This window comes from Protopterus annectens, chromosome 13.part0 (assembly GCF_019279795.1).
Source record: "Protopterus annectens isolate FY-2018-M chromosome 13.part0, PAN1.0, whole genome shotgun sequence".
NCBI classification, from domain to species: Eukaryota; Metazoa; Chordata; order Ceratodontiformes; family Protopteridae; genus Protopterus; species Protopterus annectens.
The window spans coordinates 788,675,640-788,697,003 of record NC_056747.1 but is presented as its reverse complement, the minus strand read 5'-3'; the positions used below and the strand labels follow the sequence as shown (position 1 = coordinate 788,697,003).

At 41.4% G+C, this 21,364-nt stretch overlaps 1 protein-coding gene across 10 annotated transcripts in view; it reads left to right on the top strand.

The window, feature by feature from the left end:
* Positions 1 to 19,753, top strand: part of ZSWIM7 (zinc finger SWIM-type containing 7) — a 301,544-nt gene extending 281,791 nt beyond the window's left edge. For 7 of the 10 annotated variants that reach the window (XM_044054512.1, XM_044054516.1, XM_044054519.1 and 4 more), the window contains one exon: positions 17,110 to 18,564. In XM_044054512.1, the coding sequence (XP_043910447.1) occupies positions 17,110 to 17,226 (117 nt within the window). In that variant the 3' untranslated portion in view covers positions 17,227 to 18,564. Of the gene's footprint in view, positions 1 to 17,109 lie in introns of all 10 variants that reach the window. The other 3 variants (XM_044054513.1, XM_044054520.1, XR_006362586.1) reach the window with 2 other exon arrangements.
* Positions 19,754 to 21,364: the final 1,611 nt, after the last annotated feature.

Below are 21,364 nucleotides of genomic sequence, written 5' to 3'. Positions count from 1 at the left end.
TAAACTTTTGCATGAAAATTCTGGAGAGGGTGCTTGATAAATGGATACACAGAGTTGTAGCATGTAAGATGGGAGATGAGCAGTTTGGATTCAGTTCAGGATGCAGCACAACTGACGTGATGTTTGCATTGAGACAGATACTTGAGAAGATGCTGGAGATGAGGAAAGACTCCAACTGGACATTCCGAGAGTTGGAGAAAGCATATGACAAGATCCCAAGAAAGCTAATTTGGGCAGTACTGTGGTGGTTTGAAGTCCCAGAAACATTGGTAGAATTAGTGCAGGCTATGTACAAAGACCCAATGACTCAAGTATGAACAGTGTTCAGCCTCACAGAGGGGTTCCCAGTGGGTGTGGGTGTTCTTCAGGGTTTAGATCTGAGCCCACTGCTGTTCATACTGGTGATGGACTACGTTTAATAAATAGGTTGGAGGGGACGGATCAACAAAGCGGCTCAATGCAGATGATGTGGCGGTACAGGCAGACTCTGAGCTAGAACTTCAGCAAAGGATAGGAGAATGGAATGCAAATCTGAAGGCACATGGTATAAAACTAAGCACAGATACGACTGTGGTAATGGTAACAAATTGGGGAACTCAGAAAAAGCTGAGAATAGAGATAGAAGGTAAGATAGTGGAACAGGTAAACAGCTTCAAGTATCTGGGAGGGGTAGTTGAGGAGAAGGGTAATCTAAATGGAGAGGTCAAAGCTAGAATCAGAGGGGCTGCAGCCAACTGGCATAGAGTATCAGGTGTAGTGTATGACAGAAGAATGCCAAAAAAGCTGAAAAGTAATGTGTACAAGACAGTGGTGCGACCAGTACTACTGTATGGTACAAAAACCTGGGCAGTAAAGGCAGAACAGTTGAAGAAGCTAGAGGTGATGGAAATTAAGTGTCTGAGAAAGCTGGTAGGATGCACACTGTGGGACAGACGAAGAAATGAGGGCATACACTGGCTAGGCTTATAAATGCCCTAGGGCAGATAGCCTAGTATGAACCTATAAGAGCAGATGCCAAAGTAGCTCCAATTGTAGAAAAGATCAAAGAGAACAGATTATGGTGGTCTGAGCACATGTTTGGAAAAGCAGAAGACAATCTGGTGAGGAAGATTTGGGGCATACAGGAAGAAGGTAACACGAAGCGAGGACGTCCAGCAAAGAGGTGGATGGATTGTGTGAAAGAAGATCTGCGACATTCAGTCATGAGTGTTGAAGAAGGCAGGAGTGTGGCACTGAATTGAGAGAGTTGGCAGTAGTTAACACAATTCCCCGACCCATGTAGAAAAATGAGAAAAAGGGGCTGATGATGAATGACTTGCACTGGTGATAACCCCTCTACCTTCATAAATCTGCATGGTTTCTCCCAAACAATCCAGTTTCCCACATGAATAGATAAGCATAGCAAAAGGGAATCTATCTTAGACTAGTCCCTTATCAACAGTACCACCCACACCTATCCCTCTGGATGCTTTCCAGATAATTTAAGTGACCATAGACCTACCTATTTAATCTGTCATCAGCTCAACTCACCTAGAAATACCAAAAACTACTCCAATTAAGCATTCATAGACATGCTCAATAAATGCAACTGGACACCACTCCATCATCTCCAACTTGACCAGGCCGTCAATGACACATTTCTAGCTATTCTAAGTAGCTTAGCACCAACTTGTACATGTGTTAAAAATAAGAGATTGCCCTGGATATCAAAAGAAATCATTAAACTTCAAAAACTAAGGGAAAAAATCTGGTATCAATACCAAAAAACCAAAGACAAAACTTTGCTAGCATACCAGCAGCTCCACACTCAAACAAAAAAACAACTCAAACTAGACAAAAAAACTTACTATATAACTATGCAAAACAAATGTGAAAACCATCTCAAAAAGTTCTGGCAAACAATTAACTCACTCCTCCAGATAAAGCTACAGCACCAGAACCAACAACCAGTAACCAAAGCGTGAGTAATGCCTCACAAATCAACACCTACTTTATAAATACCATCCTCTCCTTAGTTACAGGGAGCAGTTCCACCCATCTGTCTCTTCCACTTAATGTAAAACTAACAACAACAACTTTGACCTCAAACCTGGCCCAATTAACACCATAAGAACAATGCTGAAAAAAACTGAAACCTTCTTCCTTAGCAGTTGACCAACTCCCCAATGAGTACCTCAAACTGTCAGCTGATGCCATAGCTGTGCCTATCTCCATTCTGGTAAATAGGTCTATAGCAGAACAATATGTCCCAAAATTATGGAAAATGTCCTACATCACCCCTCTGCATAAAGGAGGAACATGGACAGAATTAAACTATTACTGACCCATAGCCATCCTTCCCACTATGTCAAAATTCTGGAAAAATGTATCCACACTCAATTACTACAATACCTGTTACCTCACAACCTTTTCTCTCCCTCCCAACATGGTTTCTGACCAAAGCATTGCACCACCACAGCTCTAATTAATTTCTCTTAACACCATCAACCAACTGAGAAATTCAAGTGAGCAAGTAGCTTCGATCTTTTTAGACATGTCAGAAGTGTTTGACACAGTCTCTCATCAGAAACTCCTTAGTACTCTTGCCTTACAAAACCTATCAGAGACTTCCCTCTCTTGGCTCCTAAGCTATCTTTCTGACAGACAACAAGCAGTACGATGGAAATCTGAACTCTCACCACTTCTGCCTGTCTCGGTTGGAGACCCCCAAAGGTCTATACTAGGTCCTCTTCTTTTCACCGTCTTCTGTAATGGTCTAGCCTCATCCACAACACATACTAAAGTAATTCAGTATGTGGATGAATCTGCTCAGCAGATGCCTTACCAGACCTCCAAATAGTAGCCCAACAAGCTTTTAATGATATAGAAACATATCTAAGTAAATCGCAACTAATCCTCAACCCCAAAAAGACACTGTTAATGCTATTTACCAGTAGGATATAATCACCGACCACCCCTCCTTTCACTATTCTCTCAGCAGATAACACAGTCATCCAACCATTTGAGCATACAAAACTCCTTGGAGTGACAGTTGGCAACAAACTCAGATTTGACCAACGCACAGCCACCACAGTTAAGAAAGTTTGCATCAAACTTGGCTGACTTGACAGAAACAAGCCATTTCTCACTGACAATACCAGACTAGCCATATCCGGAACCTTTCTCCTGTCTTCACTCCTATATGCTGTCCCCCTCTTTACCATCTTAAAAAAATCAGACTTAATCAAATTGGAAACTTGCTACAAGAAAGTAGCCCGTTTCGCAGCTAACCTTCCCCACCAAACCCATCATTGTATTGCTCTACATAAATTAAATTGGCTTGAGATACCTAACCTTCTTCATCTCTACAAACTTAAATTCACACACTGTATCATCTTCCATCCTGACAGTTGCCCATCCCTCAAGGAATTTGTTGTTCCCTACTCATGCCTACAAAGTCTAAAATCTGCAGACAGAAACTTTCTCACAGTAAACAAAGCTAACAACACTCACGGTGAAGCCCTATTCTCAAGTCAAATAACCAAATTTGGAACTCTCTACACCAAACCCTCAAAACCACACCTGAATCTACCAATTGTAAACAACTACTATTTGAACATCTATCCAGGAACTGGCATTGACCTGTGCCACACCTGACTGACAAGATATCTATAGCTCACTCAAAACACTATCATAGGTTGGTACTAGGCTATCGGCCCTAGGGCCTATACAAGCCTAGCCATAACAATTCCCTGTCTATTTCTTCCCACAGTATTTACTTCCCTGGACCCCTGTCTAGCAGGGCGACTGACATGACTCCTGGGGTGAATTTCCTGTCTCCCATCCAATCATCAAGGTTCCTTTTGAAGAGGGCTAAAGAGGCACTCTGCTTGACATATATGGGCAGTCTATTCCAGAGTCTGGTGAGTCTCTGGATCAGGAATCTATCCCTCTAGCATGTTTTGTTCATTGTGATGACAAGGTTTAGATCCCTGCAGCGTGTCTCTCTGAGGGAAGTGTAGCATGTCCAGCAGCTCTGGGTTTGACTTGGCCTTGTATGTTAAGCAGAGATTGCCTTTGAGTAGACAATATGCGACAGAGTATAGCTGGAGTTTTTTTAGACGGTCAGCATAGGGCATCTGCTTTAGGCCTGTGATTCTTTTGGTGAGGTATTTCTGTGCCTTTCCTGTAGTTGCAGATGTCTTGAGAGGTACATACCAAGCGAGGAGTTGTATTCTATAATGGGTCTAATGAGGGATGAGTACAGTGGGACAATGACCTCCTTTTTTGTGGATGAAAAGCCCTTAATGATGAGGTGTGCCACATAGAAGGATTTCCTGACTGCTGTGGTGATGTGGTTATCAAAAGTGAGACCACTGTCCACCTGTGTCCCTAAGTCTCTTAACACACTTTCAGTGTTTAGTGTACTACCGCCTATGTGGTAATTCACGGGTACGTGTTTTTTCCCAAAGGGGATAACTGTACATTTCTTGGCATTGAGCTTGAGCCCTTGGCTCTTGCACCAAGCATCTGTTTCTGTAAGGCCCTTTTGTAGACTATCCACATCATTTGGGGATTCAATAATGGCTCCCAGTTTGCAGTCATCTGTGAACTTTGTTAGCCAGAGTCCCTTATTGTTGGCCTGTACTTCAGAGAAGTAGATGCCAAACAAGAGCGGTCCCAGGACTGAATCCTGAGGTACTCCACTTGTCACTTATCTGGAGCTGGATTTGGAGTCTGCTACTTTTACAGTCTGGGTTCTGTCAGTAAGCCAGTTGGCAACTCATCGAGTGACGTAGGGATTAATGCCCAGCTTAGTAAGTTTATCTATAATTCCAGAGTGGGGGATGGTGTCGGAGGCCTTGACGAGGTCCAGATAGGCTATGTGAACCACCTTACCCTTGTCCACAGCTCTAGAGACTTATTCAAAGAAGTCAGTCAGGTTCAGGAGACAAGATCGGCTCTTCACGAACCCAAACTGCGTGGGGTCCAGTGTTTGAAGATTGCCAATGTCTTTGTTTATAAGTTCCATGATAATACGTTCCATGGCCTTGCAGATCAGGCTCATCAGACTGATGGGGCGGTAGTTCCCAGGATCCAAGATGGATCCCCCCTTGTGGAATGGGATAACTGTAGCTGTGCACCACTCAGTGGCCACAAAGCCTGAGATGAGGCTATGATTAAACATGACACTTAGGTGAGGTGCCAGTTCATTTTGTAGTTCATGTAGTACACAGCCAGAGATGTTGTCTGGTCTCATGGATGCTGTATTCTTAGGTTCATAGGTCGGTACAAGGCTATCTGCCCGAGGGCATTTTTAAGCCTAGCCAGATTGTTGGCTTTCGCCACCCCATTGATTAATTAACTGAGCCTCTGTCAAGCAGAGCCAATGAAGTGATCCCAGGGGTGTATTTTCTGTTACCCATCCACTTGTCAAGGCTTCTCTTGAAGAGTGTTAGTGAGGGGCTCTGCCTAATGTAGTTAGGAATTTTGTTCCAAAGCATGGGGAGTCTCTGTGACAGGAAGCTTATCCCTCCAGCATGTTCTATTTATTGTTGTGGCGAGGTCTAGCTCACTAGGCTGCGTGGCTCGCAGTGACTTGGATTTCTTTAGGTGGAGCATGTCCATCAATTCTGAGTTGGACATGGCTTTGTAAGTCAGGCAGAGATCACCTCTGAGTAAGCGATATGCCACTGAGTATAGCAGGAGTTTTTTCAGGGCTGCATAGGACATATGTTTGAGGCCAGTAATCCTCTTGGTGAGGTGCTTTTGTGGTCTTTCCAGCTCTTGGAAGTGTCTTGTGAGGTACATCCCAAATGGGGCATTGTACTCTGTGATGGGTCTGATGAGTAGAGGGGCACTATAACCTCTTTATTTCTAGATGCGAACCCCTTAGTAATTAGATGGGCCACATAGAAGGATTTCCTAACTACTTTGGCAATAGGATTGTCAAAGGAGAGATTACTATCTACCTGGGTCCCCAGATCTCTTAGTACCTCTTCTGTATTAAGGGGGCTGCCGCCTATGTGGTAATTCGTGGATGTTTTGTTTTTCCCAAACAGGATGACTATGCATTTTTTGGCATTTAGATTGAGGCCATGATTTTGACACCAGGTGTCTGTCTCAGTAAGGCCTTTTTGAAGGATGTCTGTGTCAGCCGGAGAGTCAATTATGGCTCCCAGTTTGCAGTCATCAGCGAACTTGGTTAGCCATAGTCCTCCTGTGTTTGCCTGTACTTCTTAGAAATATATGCCGAACAATATGGGTCCCAGAACCGAGCCTTGCGGGACACCACTTGTGACTGGCTTAGAGTCGGACCTGAAGCCCACTATTCTTACCGTGTGAGTTCTGTCTGTAAGCCAGTTGGCAGCCCATCTTGTGATATAGGGGTTTATGTTCAGGCTGGTGAGTTTTTCTGTAATACCCGAGTGAGGAATGGTGTTGAACGCTTTGGCGAGATCAAGGTAGGCTGTGTGAACCACCTTTCCCTCGTCTATGGCCTTGGTGACTGTCTCGAAGAAGTCAACCAGGTTTAGTAGGCATGATCTGCCCTTAACAAAGCCGAACTGGGTTGGATCAAGTGTTTGGAGGTTCCCAATGTCTTTGTAAATGAGTTTGATGATGATGCGCTCCATAGCCTTGCAGACCAAGCTAGTCAGGCGTATGGGGTAATAGTTAACAGGGTCATTTGTGGCCCCTCCTTTGTGGAGCGGAATAACCGCTGTTGTGTGCCATTCTATGGGCACGTAGCCTGTGGAGAGGCAGAGGTTGAATAACGTTTTTAGGTGGGGGGTTAGTTTGTTCTGTAATTCGTGCAAGACGTAGTCTGAGACACCATCTGGCCCAATTGATGCTGTGTTTTTGGCTTTTGAAAGGGCTGTTTTCACCTGTGCTTGTGTGATTTCCGGGACACTACACTTTTCCGGTATTATTGTGGGCCCTTTTGAAGGTGAGAGGGAGATGAAGTTTACACTGAATCTATCTGCCAGGATGTTGGCAATATCAGTAGGTTCAGTATATTTTGTGCTATTTTGCACTAACTCGGAGCATATCTGCGAGTTGCCACTTAGATTCTTGACATAGCTAAAGAAGGCTTTGTGGTTATCTTTCGAATCCTTGGCTATTTTTCTTTCGAAGTTAGCCTTGGATTATTTTATGAGGGACCTTAGTTTCTTACTGATACTGATTAGGGATGTCTTTCCTTCTTGGGATTTGCTTTTTTTCTGAACTAGTTTCCTCCTCCTGTTGTATAACCTGTTTATGGCAGGGGACCACCAGACTGGTTTCCTTTTCTTAGCGGAGTGAGTCTTGGTCTTGCTTTGGAAAACACGTGTTTTACCTGTGTGGCCGTTATTACCGGAATTTGGCAATCTTTCGATATTGAGATGGGCCCTTTAGGGGGTGAGAGGGGGGTTAAGTTTGCACTGAATCGATCTGCCAGGATATTGGCACTATCTTTGGGATCAGTATATTTAATGCCATTCTGTTGTAGCTCAGTGCAGATCTGAGCATTGCCGTTTAGATTCTTGACATAGCTATAGAATGCCTTGTGGTTGTCTTTGGAATCTTTGGCAATTTTATATCTGATATTGTTAATCCTCGTTCATTCCTTACTCATGGGTATCTCTTCCGAGCTCTGAACCAAGCCGGCCATTTTCCAAGCTCGCGTCAGCTTCAGACTCTCGAGCTAAACTCTTACCCACAATCCCCCTCTCCTTGTTACCTCAGATTTCATTTGCTGCGTTGCCATCCGGTCGTGTCAAGCTACTACTCTTGAGCTAAGTACAGTCAATTGTTGTTTAATTACTTTACAAATTACTTTTCTGTCAGAAAAGTTCACATTTTATTGTCTCTTAACCTATCGCATTTAGCTTTCATAATTTCTTCAGGTTTTTCTGCTTTTTCCTTACTACTTTTACCGCGAGGTATTCTCGCTTTACCATCATTGGTAATCTTTTTCCCTTTTCTCTCTCATACCTTCGAGTACTCTCTTGTACCATTGTTGGTACTTTTCTATTAATTAATTTGCTGTCATGGCAGATAAAAAAGGTAGTCCGGGGTTTAAGCGGTGTTCTGATTGTGGACACAAACTGCCTACTTCTGATCCACACTCTGTGTGTTTATTGTTTGGGAGCTTCCCATTTGTCTGTTGAACCACCCTGTACTATTTTTGAGAACTTTTCTAATAGAACATTGTTGGAAAGGAAAAACAAGCTGATACCGAAGGAATTTCTAAAATCTCCCTTTTCAGAGGCTATTTCTGGATTGGAGGTCTCAACCCCTCCTAGAGCCCATAAGAAAATGGATGTTCCTACTAAGGCTAAATCTTTGTCTTTGTCCCCGGCTGGGGACTCCTGCCAACCAAAACCTAAAAAGGCTAAAGTTTTGGCTCTGGAGCTCTCTGTCAGCCCCAGTGCTTTCAGTGCCTAGACCTTCGGCTCCATTAGTGATTTCGGCTCCATCTTCTCTTGCAGCCTTCTATATATCGGCACCGTGGGGCTCCTCAGTTCAGACCATTACCACTGTGTCGGCACCGACCGTTCAGTTGGTGCAGACCTTGACCGTGTCGGCTCCGAGATCTTTCTCGGAACCGACGCCTTTATTGTTGACTCCAGTTTTGTCGTTTCCAGCTTCGGCACTGACAGCCACTTCGGCACCGATCCCTGTGTCTGTTCCGGCTTCGGCACCAATCCCTCTCTCGGTGCAGACCATGACCTCAGCACCGATGACCTCTTCGGTGCAGACAACAGTAGTCCAGTCTCTATCAGCACTGTTGTCTTTGGTGTGGTCAGATAAGATAGGCACCGAGTCTGCCTCTTATGTGGACAGGCCTTTTTCTCCCTCAGTCTCCGTGAGGTCCACTAGAAGCCTTTCCGAACATGATGTGTTGCATCTTGTGGACCAGGTACTCTTGGCCAGAGGTATCCCACCCCTCAGGAACTATCCTTCCTTGGGAGGTGATCACCCATCTCCAAAGACCCCTTCTTATTCTCCTCCTTCATTGCCTTTGAAGTCCATGGATATAGCACAGTCTTCTCTGTCTGCGGTTCCCTTTATGGATCTCACTAAGGAACTGCAGTTGCCTTCATGGCAGGAAAGTTTTGCTGCGACCCAGGATGTCAGTTGAGACACGCATAGTTTGCTGTTCCACAGCCATCCAGGGACTCCGGGTTGGCAGGTTGAGCCACTTAGGAGAGGGGTGATCCCTGTCCTAGACATGCACTCCTCTTCGGGTGGACCAGCCTTCCAACTGATGGAAAAGGCTTTCGCTGCTGCTGGCGATTCCGGACTGTCTATACCTCCGCCCTCCTCTGGTACACTGGTTTCACAAGTCGCACCTAGCAGACACCGGGTGCAGGGGTTGCAAGACGTATTCCCTCAGTAATCCCCTTTTCCGCTGTCTTCTCCAGCTTCTCCTGCTGAGGAGGTCCACGGGAAATGTTCATGTAAGAGGAAGCACATGGACTCCACAGAGGAGTCCCTCACCGAAAACACATATTTCGATGAGGGGGAAGGATCACCGTGATCACCCTCTGAGGTATCCTTTGGTGTGATATCCTCGAAATCCTGAAACAGAGAGGTGACTGGCAGTCCTCTAATCCGACCTCTGAGGAATCTGTGTTCCTGCAGGCCTTTCGTGCCTGGCCCCCTACCTCCTGGGTTACTCCACCTGCTGATGAACTTGTCTGGCTCATTGTGCAGGGTGCTTGGAAGGCTCCTGATACCGTCTAAGCTATTCCCCGGAGGCCAGATAAGATCTTGTCCCCTCTTGCTTCAGATCCCCATTGGTCCAAAGGTCTCCCTGTGGATGCTTTGGTGGTGGCGGCCGCAACAAAAAAGGATCTGGCAGAAGAAGAAAGCCAGACTGTCCATCTGCCTCAGAGAGTCCTGGGCCCTGGACAGGATAGGGAAGCGCACCTTTGCTTCAGCAAAATTTGCTATCAGGTCTCTGAATTATATGGCACATTTTACCAGGCTTCAGAGGAATCTGGTTTCTGAGCGGTCTGAAACCTTGGCTGGTGCTGTGTCTGATGAGGTCCATGACAAAGTGGCCTCTCAGCTGGCCACCATTGAATCTGTATCTAACTCCTCTATGCGATTGATATCTCATGCATCAGAAGGAGCACCTAGAGCAGTGGGTTCAGCTGCGGTCTTGAGACGACATGCCTGGATGCGCTTGTAAAACTTTGCGGAATCCTTTAAGTCTTCCTTTCTTAATGCCCCCATTGAGGCCTCCTCATTGTTTGGGCCCAAAGTTAAAAGCACACTGGCCAGATGTGAACAGGACTGTAAGACCCTTTCTGCCGTAGGTGTCCGTTATTCTTCCCCTCAACGTGCTTTCTCCTGAAACCAAAAGAGTGGGAAGATATGGGTCAAGAAATCTCAGGGTCCTTTCCGTGACACACAGGCCGAGTTCTCCCCCAGAGGCAGAGGGGGAAACTCACAGGGAAGACGCTCCTTTTGGGGCAGAGGGGGTCCGCGTAACCAGGGTTCCAGGGATTCTTTCCTGGTCAATCCTACCAGCGCTCCTGAAGAGCAGCCCAACTCCTTTCCTGTGGAGGTGGTTGCGGGATGTTTCTCCTTGTACCCTTCTGCCTGGCTAACCATCACCACCAATTCTTGGGTACAAAGGATTATAACCAGAGGTTATCATATCCCCTTAGATCTTTGTCCCGTCCTTTCCAAAATTCTTCCCGACGTTCCACCCAGACAAAGGGAAGAAGCAGTACTAGAGATAGAAAAACTGCTAAGAAAAAGTCATCCAAATGGTCCCTCCAGGCCAGATAGGATCCGGATTCTACTCTAGACTATTTTTGGTGCCAAAGAAAACCGGGGACTGGAGACCAATTTTGGATCTCAGTGTACTGAACAAGTTTGTGAGAGTACAAAAATTCCGGATGGTCACAATACAGTCTATCCCTCCCGCTTTTGGAAAAAGCTGATTGGATGTGCTCTAGCTCTATAGATCTTCAAGATGTGTACTACCACATAAAGGTGGACAGGCCATCAAGAAGATTTCTGCGCTTCCGTGTGGGAGCCAGTCACTACCAGTACAAAAATTCCGGATGGTCACAATACAGTCTATCCTCCCGCTTTTGGAAAAAGCCGATTGGATGTGCTCTATAGATCTTCAAGATGTGTACTACCACATAAAGGTGGACAGGCCATCAAGAAGATTTCTGCGCTCCGCAGGGAGCCAGTCACTACCAGTTCAGAGTACTGCCCTTCGGACTCTCTACAGCCCCCAGAGTGTTCACAAAGTGCATGGCAGTTGTCACAGCTCATTTGCGACCAAGGATTCCAGGTGTTTCCATACCTAGACGACTGGCTCATTTCCATCCCCATCAGACATCTATTGGAAAAAGCCCTGGCATACTCTCTCCTCGCTGCTCAAAGGCTAGGCATAACCATAAACTGGCAAAAATCCAATCTCACCCCATCTCAGTCAACAGAATTCAATTATCTCGGACAGAAAAAAAACGCAGAGCTACTATTCCAGAGCACAGAATTCTAAGGATAAAGCAACAACTAAAACCAATCCTTTCAAAAGAAAGATCCACTGCTCACTCGGTTCTTCAGCTGTTGGGTTCCATGGCAGCCTCCATCATCATTGTTCCCCTGGCCAGGTTTCACGTGCTTCTACAATGGCTACTGCTCACCCAATGGTATCCTTTTCAGCATCCTCTTTCAGCCATGATTCAAGTAACCCACAGGTGCAAACAGGATTTAAATTGGTGGATGACACACAATCTCTCACAATGGTCTTGCCCCTTCTCCCCCCAGCAACCCAAGGCCACAGTGACCATGGATGCCTCCCTGATGAGGTGGGGGGGACTATGTCAGGGACAGACAGTCCAAGGCACTTGGTCCGAACTGGAGGCCCATTTGCATATAAATGTTCTAGAGCTGAGGGTGGTGCCTCTGGCATTGCAAGCATTCCATCCCCTGCTGCCGTCTGGGACAATTGCGAAACATGGCGGTGGTCTGGTACATCAACAAGCAAGGTGGAACCAAATCTTACCCACTTTGTCGAGAGGCCATGAGGATATGGCAATGGGCGATGGCTACCAACCGTTTTCTTCCAGCCTGATAGCAGACAGACTCAGCAGGTGCATTCTTCAACCTCATGAGTGGTCCCTGAATCCCTTGATGGCGGCAGAGATCTTCCACCGCTGGGGCAGTCCTTGCTGCGATCTCTTTGCATCCCTGACCAACTACAAATGCGGCAGCTACTTCGCCCTGATTCCCCCTCCAGGACAGTCACCCAGGGACGCTCTAGTCCACGATTGGCCCTCGGGTCTTCTTTACGGATTTCCCCTCTTTCCCCTCATTCCCCAATTTCTGAAGAAAGCCCGTTGGTTGAAGAGCAAGGTGATCATCATAGCACCATATTGGCCTCGACAGATTTGGTTCCCCTTCCTTTGGGCTCACCTACTAGATTGACAATGGATTTTCCATCCAACCCTGGAGTTGATCTCACACCCACAGAACCTGATTCATCCCAGCTTGAACAACCTGAAGCTCACGGCTTGGCTACTCCAGTTCCCTTGATTGCCAGGCAGAATGATCTTTCTTTACCAGTACGTGATATTCTCATTGCTTCTCATAAGTCGTCCTCTAGAATTACTTATCTGAGCAAGTGGAAAAGATTTACCTGTCTGAAAGATAAAAAAGTAGACCCCTTTTCAGCACCAGTGTCAATAATACTAGACTATCTGGCCGACCTGTTTCAATCGAGTCTTTCGGCCTCTACCATTAGAGTTCATTTGGCTGCAATTTCTAATTTTCATGAGGGTGTCCAAGATTCATCTCATATCCCACAAATTGTGCAAGACCTTCATAAAAGGTGTGAATCATTTGAAGCCACCTTTTAGAGAACCTGTTCAACCATGGGATTTATCATTAGTTCTACAAGCTCTGACAGTGTCACCTTTCGAACCAGCTTCTTCTTGCGACCTCAAGTATTTGTCATGGAAAACCTTGTTTTTGGTTGCTATTACTTCTGCCAAATGTATTTCTGAACTTCAAGCTTTATGTATCAAGAGTCCATACATGAGTTTTCATAGAGACAGAGTGTCTCTGAGAACTAATCCGTCATTTCTGCCTAAAGTGATCTCTGAAATGTCCATTAATCAAGCCATTGAATTGCCAGTTTTCTTTCCCAATCATTCAGAGGAGAGTATTGCATACATACCCTAGATATACACAGGCAAATCCATTTTTACTTAAACGGGACTAAACACTTTTGTAAATCTGACCAGTTATTTTTGGCCTTTTCTAGACCTAGATTAGGATCTGCTGTTGCTAAGGTCACATTAGCTAGATGGTTTGAAGGACTGTGTGACCTTTATTTATACACAACGTAATATCTTGTTGCCTACTACCATGGAAGCTCATTCAACAAGATCGGTGGCAACTTCTTCTGCTTTCCATGCCAGAGCTTTCTTGCATGATGTCTGTGCAGCTGCAACTTGGGCTACACCTCATACCTTCATCAATCATTACAAATTGGATTTGGCCTCCAGGGGAAGAGCATCTTTCGGTTCTGTGGTGCTCAGGAATGTCCTTCCATGAGAGCCTCCCAGGAATAGAGGTAGCAGGGGACTCTGTCCCATGCGTAAGGAATGAATGAAGATTAACAATATCAGATAAAGAAGTTATGTCTTACCATAATGTTCCATCTGTATTGTTGATCCTCGTTCAGTCATTACTACCCTCCCTCCTTCCCCCTCCTGTGGTTTCTAGTGGATCTCACCATCCGGTTCTCTTAGGTTATTTGACCAGAGGTAGCCTCTACCTTCTTTGACTTGCAAACTCAATATGAGGTAACAGGGAGAGGGGGGTTGTGGGTAAGAATTTAGCTCGAGAGTTTGAAGCTGACGCGAGCTTGGAAAATGGCTGGCTCGGTTCCGAGCTCGGAACCGATACCCATGCGTAATGACTGAACGAGGATCAACAATACAGATGGAACGTTATGGTAAGACATAACTTCTTTTTTCGTAACTAGCTTTGGAGGATTTTATGAGGGATCTCAGCTTCTTACCCAGACTGGTAAGGGAGTTTTTTGCATCCTGGGATTTTCCTCTTTTCTGCAACAGTTTCTTCCTTTTGTTGTAAAGTTTGTTTATGGCAAGGGACCACCTCAAGTGTTAATTGCTACTCAAAAATAAATATATATAAAGGAAATCTCATTTGTTCATAACTATGTTTAATATGTACACACTACTAACTTTATTTTTTCTAACAGTGATCTTCACTGAAATGCTTGTTGTTTTCTTTTTGAACCTGTATCTAGTAGACTAGCTAGACGATATGTATTCTGCATCTTACTGTACGTATACTATTGTACTATCTAATTATTGTATATTGCTTGCATTTCTGTGGAGCTTTTCTCCCGGCCTCCACTGAAAGTGGACTTCTGGCCCAGTTGGACTTTCCCGGTAAATAAATAAATAAATATATATAAAACGTATGTGCTTTTTATATTCATTTTCTAAATATCCCCAGATGTGATCGTGTTGTTACCTAATTGGGCACTGTGCCTATCATGTGTTTCCATTTGGGCATACATTCTATGCCTTGAATCAAGTACATTAAACTAAGATGCGTGGCTTTACATTATGTCTCCTGTACTGCAAGTCCCAAACCACTCTGGTCCTTTGTATTGCAATATTATTTTTCCCTTTGCACACACACTCTTGTTATTCCAAAGAAACTCCTTAATTTCTTTTTTATACTCTTGTGATCTTGTTGTTGATCATGTAAACCTTACCGTCATAAAGAACCAGCGGACCAAAACATCTTAATCAGTTGAATCTTATTGTCCGTTTCCATAAATAATTTCTGTAGTCTAGTCTTAATTATAATGTTTGAGTAGTGTGTTTCTGTAGCTGTTTGCTTAACATCCCATTTTCAACCAAATTCCCAAGTGTCTTATCTTATTATAACCCCAGAAAAAAGGGGAAGATCTGTACCAAATCATGTGTTAAGGTATAATTCCATTGCTGTTGGAGTCGTCGTTTTTGTTTTATTTACTTTATATACTGATAAAATATTTTTGTTTATTGAATATAATGTCTATAACACATTCAAGATTGGTAGCATATAATGTCATCTGCAGGAAGGGTTATTTTCTGATAAGTATTAATCTGTTTGTGTTTGCTTGTTTTATGTCACTGACTAATAACTCTAAATATAATGCAAGTAATTGAGATGAAAGTTGACACCCCTGCCTGGTTCCTCTTGTAAGGCTAAATGCTTTAGATGGCTTACCACCACAGTTTGCCATAGCTTGCACTCCTCTGTAGGTAATAAATTTAAGTTTGCCTTTTTTGGAAACTCAGATGCCTCAAATGATCTCCTCATAAATTCCTTCCTGACTGTGTTTTAGAGTTTTTGGAATACAAACCTATCATTAATATGTTGTTGTCCAGTGTGTCTTTTTGAATCATGGTGGTTCTCTTAATAATCCACCTTCTAGAAACCCACAGTGATCTAGGTCTATTATTCTCAGCAATATATTTACCATTCTTTTTGCCAGAATTGTTATAATGACATAGTAATCATAGCTGAGATTTGAAATGGGACTGCATCCATCATTTGATATAACAACCACTATTGCTCTCTTCCACTTTAAGGTTGCATCCCCACCCAGAAAAAAATATTGTTAAAAAGTGCTACAGTCCATCACTACCAGTGGTTTTCCTGTATTCTAGTTTCTCATTGCTTCCTTAATTTCAGTTTCCTTTATTGTTGATGTTAATATGGTTCCTTCTTCTGTTAACTGGAAATTGTGATTGTCTCAAATATGTTACAATTTCCAATGTATGGCCATCAGTCTCTGTAACTTACCTGTTTAGTGTACTTTAATAATCACCATTGAGTTCATAATTATTCTTGAGTCCACTTGTACCTTATCATTCTCATAATTCCTGATTTTAGTTTTAACTTTTTCAGCCTTTTGTTGCCTTAAATATTGAGCCAACAATTTGGTTGCTTTAGGGTTATTGTAAAAAAAGTGTTGTTTTAAAACCAGTACTCTGCAGTCATTCAGTCCTTTCACATAGACATTCTGTCTTCTTTCACTTGCTCTTCAACCTGTTTTGTTCCACTTATTCTTTTTTGGTTCTGTAAACTCTTACTTTTTAAACCCATTAAAGTACCTGCTGTGACTGTTCTGTATCTCATTTGCTTTTATTACGACAGTACTTCAGATCTTCATTTTGCAATCACCCCAATTCTTTGCTAGCTCTTTACTAATTAGGTTCAAATCTAATACATTTCAGTTAAAGTTTGATCCCAGTCATTAAATGGCTTCCTTTTCAGAAGAAATACTATATCTATTGTTGTAACTAATTTGGGTTCTTCATGCTAGGACTGTACCTACTTATAGAAGATTACCTTGTACGTGTTCTAACAAAGCAGCACTGCTTTCATTACCATAAATATCTGGAAGAATTCCTTAAAGCAGCAGGGCATTTCAACCTTCCCTTTCTCCATTGTATCTTCTGTACCAAATAGCTTTCTATAGGTAGACCAGGGGAATTTTGTCTGTTTGTTCTTTGATTTTTCAATTTACTATTTACTTTTAAACCTTTCCTTCCATGCATCATTTCATTAAAAAAAATTGCTTTTCTGTGACAGAACACAGTTCATGGTATACCAGTGGTTGCTGTCTGGTGAACAGTAGTGAAGCCTGGTTAGATGCAGATAGGGAATTGTGAATGTGTGTGTGTGTGTGTGTGTGTGTGTGTGTGTGTTACATACGCATTGTTTTTTTGTTGGGAACATACTGTTAATCTTTTACACATAACTTAGCTGTTTGTTATGCATCAACAGGTTGTGTAATAGAGGAAGAATGTTATATCCAGATATCCCGAAATTTCATTTCCAAATACAACTGTTAGCACAGCTAAGTATATCTGAATCAGTTTTTGGGTCCCGGTTAAGGAACTTTTTTCTATCTTACATTAATAAATTTTCCTTAAGCATGTAATCTGCTCATTTGTGATTAAAAATAAAAATATTACAGTAGAGATTCATTAATTGTGTTTGCACTTATTGCTTGCTGGCTGTATGATTGCTATTGTCAGTATAGAGATTACTTTTTGCCTTTGTTTCTTTTTGTAGTGCAAGCACATACTTGCTGTTTACTTAAGCCAAGCGACTGGAACTTGTCAAGAGGTTACTACATCTGCTGGTCATGTGACAGGATTACTGCTTGCAAAAGAGGAAGACAACACATAAAAGATTTAAGTGTCAAAAGCCTTTTGTAAATAGTCCTTTTCTTTGAGTCTGTTTAACTCTTAATTCATGATGGTGATAAGCTACTTGTGAACACAGAGTAATACACAGCATGAGTTTTTATCGACTGGCATCTCTGCAAAATCTGTTTTGTTTATTCATGATTGCAAAGTTGATTGTTGGAAACTAGGTGATCATGGCTGATGTTCTAGAGTAACAGTTTTGGAAGAAACTTTCCGAGTATTTAATAATTTATTATTTGCTTTGAACAGTAGTGCAATGCTTAACCACAAGTTCCTCTTTGGGGGTTATTAATTTGATAATACTTGAATTCATTATTAGAGAAGCCACTTAAAATGCAGTTGAGTGGTTTTGAAATGGGAGAACTCATAACTAGGAAATGTAGTCGTTAGATTGGTGAAACACACTGATTTGGTTGCAAATTCCATCTTTCTAAAATCTTGCTATTTTAGCATAGTTTGTTGTTTAATATTCAGTCAGTGCCAGAAAAACAATTCTGGAATTTGCTGAATTATGCATATCAGCATTAAATGCAATTTTGGGGTTTTAAGAACTGACTGATGCATAAAGGAATTTATTGTGAAAGTTTACAATTTCATTAATATTTCAGAATCTTTAAGCTGTACTAAAACCCTGAATAACTTGATGCTGAAGAAGGAAGTGCAGGAGAGGGAAATACTTTTTTTTTATTTTAGTTATTGAAATATCTGCTTGCAGTAATTTAATATCATGGCATTCACTGGCACAAAGCAGAGAAACCAGTCCTTGATAAAATACCAGTCTTTTGCAAGACACGTTCATGTGCAGCAGGAACACCTGTGAGCAATTTGAATATTCACTAGTTTGCCCACAACATGTAATTTGGATGTGGGAGGAAACTGGAGAACCTGGGGGAAAAACGTATGTATGTAGTGAAGATCTGCAAACTGTACAGAAGGCAAGCAAGCCAAGAGATGAACTGGAGGATCTAGTACTGTGACTCAGAAGTGCTAACTGTTGTGTCATTGTGCAGCTTGGCTATTTTAACCTTGTCTTTTGAGACAGCCTTCCTGGTTTCATTATTTAGTTAAGACCTTTATTTATCAATAATTCTTGTGACTTTGGCTGGTGTAATTTGGACATGAAGGCAAAGTTTAAATGACCAAACCAAAATGCCAGCTGTGGGTAAACCGAGCATTACCTGCACAAGGATATGGATTACAGCTGATATACTATACAATACATACCTTTTTAAATAATGGCATTGTATAACAGAACGTACAGTCTTTGTCTTCTAACTACTACAGTGCAAGACTTCAAATAAAGTTTTATGATCCTGAACATTTTGTGACTATGCTTGAACAGAATGTACCTATAGACCATCTAATTTTGTATTTTCTTCTCTGTACATTTGTATGTTTTAGGGGGCCGCAGTAGCTGTGGTTCTATTGTAAATGTATTAATTTTTCTTGGTTATATTTTATATTTTAAAGTAAGTTTTTAATGTCTTTATCTTTTAATTATTCATTTAATTGCATTTCAAGATGTCCTGGAATGCATAACAACTAAGTATTAGCCTTGCAGTTTTTAAGTTTTTTTTTTTTTTGGTGGTGAGGATATTATAGAGTAGAATCAAATTGTTGTTTATGTGCAGTGCTTCTTACTTTCTATAGTTCTGTATAGCAGACTGTAGTTTAGTCTTTGGGTGCTGGTCTTCTTTCCATGAGTAGGTGGTCATATATGCCTGTGTGCATCAGTCATCACTCACATTTTTGAATGTTAATTGCATTTCACTGCATAAATCTGAATAAGTACTTTGTGATATCCTGATTTGAGATGTAGCTGTTTGGCATTTCCTGTTATGTTTCGGGAAAACATCTCAAAATGCCTTATTGTTTAAATGCTGTCTTCCGAATTAGTAGATTGGGGGTAATTGTTAGGTTTTGATATTTTTAAAATGTTAGCTAGATGTCATGAAATAATTAGACCCCTTTCAGAAACGTTTGCACACATTTTGGTTTCAGATTCATATGTTGAATAGATAAATGTTAATTTTGCTTGGTAGTTTTTTATAGAGAAACCAAAGTTTAATTTATCACAGTTTCTTTTTAATGTGTCTAATTGTATATTCTAGCTTTTCTTTTGTTCATATAGGCAAATGGGGATGATCTGATTGTTGTCTTAAAAGCTGCTCACCTTACATATATACAGATATGTGAATCTTATGGTAAAGAATTATAATGTGTGTGTGTGTGTGTGTGTGTGTGTGTGTGTATAAAATGTTTAATCTCTAGTTTACTGAATTTATATAGGATAAGTTTCTGTGACATTGTATTGCATTAAACTGATTGGGAAATGACTGAATTACCATACTACAGAGTGGTATTGAAATACACAGCTGAATGGTTTGCAAATAATCTCAGTGCATTTTTAATCACTTTCTGGAATTTAGTATGTAGCAAAAAGAACTGAGTGCTTAAATATGATTTCTGGTCATGTGAATAAAAATATGTTCCTAAAGTACACAATATTTAACTGTAAAAATTGACTTTATCCTGTATGTTGATTCTACTTTTATTACTGCACTTAATGTGATAATATGTAGTTTATTAATTGAACTCTGTATTTTGGAGCTATACTCCCTGGGCCTCCGCTGAAAACGGGATTCATGCCCAGTCGGACTTTTTCGGTTAACAAAATAAAATATATTACAAAGTTTATAAGTAGACAGAAGTTCTTGAATAGCATATAATTTAGCTTTGCTTGAGAGAGTAGAGAAATGTATTCCAAATTCAAAGATAAATGCCAGCCCCCCAGCTTTGATGGCAGTGTAATTTCCGTATTTGTTAAGTATTTCTCTTAATTTTAGGTAGAACTAATAAGAGGTAGTAAATAAGTGCCAGTACAGAATATATATTTGTTGTTTCTAACAGAATTTCTATTAGAATGTGTCAGTTTACTATATAGCTTTTTTTTGATATTCAGTGACTTTGATTGCCACTCCCTTACTGTTAGACTGTCTACAGAAGCTAAAATGTGCTGAATCCATCTTTTTATTGATGTTTTGCAGATAGATGGAAATTGTGTGTTTATTGAGCGCAGACTGTATTTGTGATTTACAGAATGGATGTCAGAAAATTTTTCTTGTAAAGGTTTGAATATGATTAAGACCCCATCATACTATATTTAAATTCAAAATTATTTCATTGACATATGTTGTGCTGCTACAAATAATAGATGGAATAACTTGTTTTTGTTTTGTCTTAGTAAGGACTGATAGAATAATCACTGATAAAGTAAATCAGTTTTAACCATAACACTTAACCTAACAATAACAGTACGTTTCAGTATTAAGAATTGACTATATGCCATTTACAGAATGCTCTAAAACTAAGACAAACAGTAGCTAGTGCAGAATCCTGACCTGTAACTATGTTGTAAATAGCTGCTATAAATTCCTAAAATAATAGGCAAGTAGTGATACCCTTTCAAAGCAGCATTCTTATTTTCAGTATAATTAGACTAATAGGAGACTGGTCTTTTACCAAATAATGAAAACATAAGTAAGTGTATAAGTCCATAAAATTATAAAAATAATTATGTCTCTTATAAATAATAGTAATACTTCTGTTGTAGAAGCACAAAAGCTCAACAGATACACTTGTCTACCTCAGACTGTTTACTGGTATACTGTTGTAGTAGCTTTTAAACACTAGTATCTTATTTTATTTTGAATTTGCTAACCAAGTTAACCAAGTTAGAGAACCAATCCAACTAGACCTATGTAAGTCTCAGCCTGGGTTAAACACAATCAATATATGACATTTTGTATAGAGTGAATGACTAAGTGCAATATATACATACATTTTACACAAACTGAATATCATAGTTGGCTTGAGGGTTTAAAGGCAACAGATAAATGACATTATATTCAAAGTGACTGACAAAACAGTTCAAAGTGACTGACAAAACAGTTTATACATGCATTATATACAGAGTGGAAATCAGAGATGACATCTGAAAGAATTACAGTCAGAAGTAGAGTCAGAACAAGGTTTGTAGAGGGAAGATGGGTATGAAGAGGTTACGCTGTATGACTAGAGAACAGCAGCAGTTGCATTTTTCTAGAGTCTTGAAATGT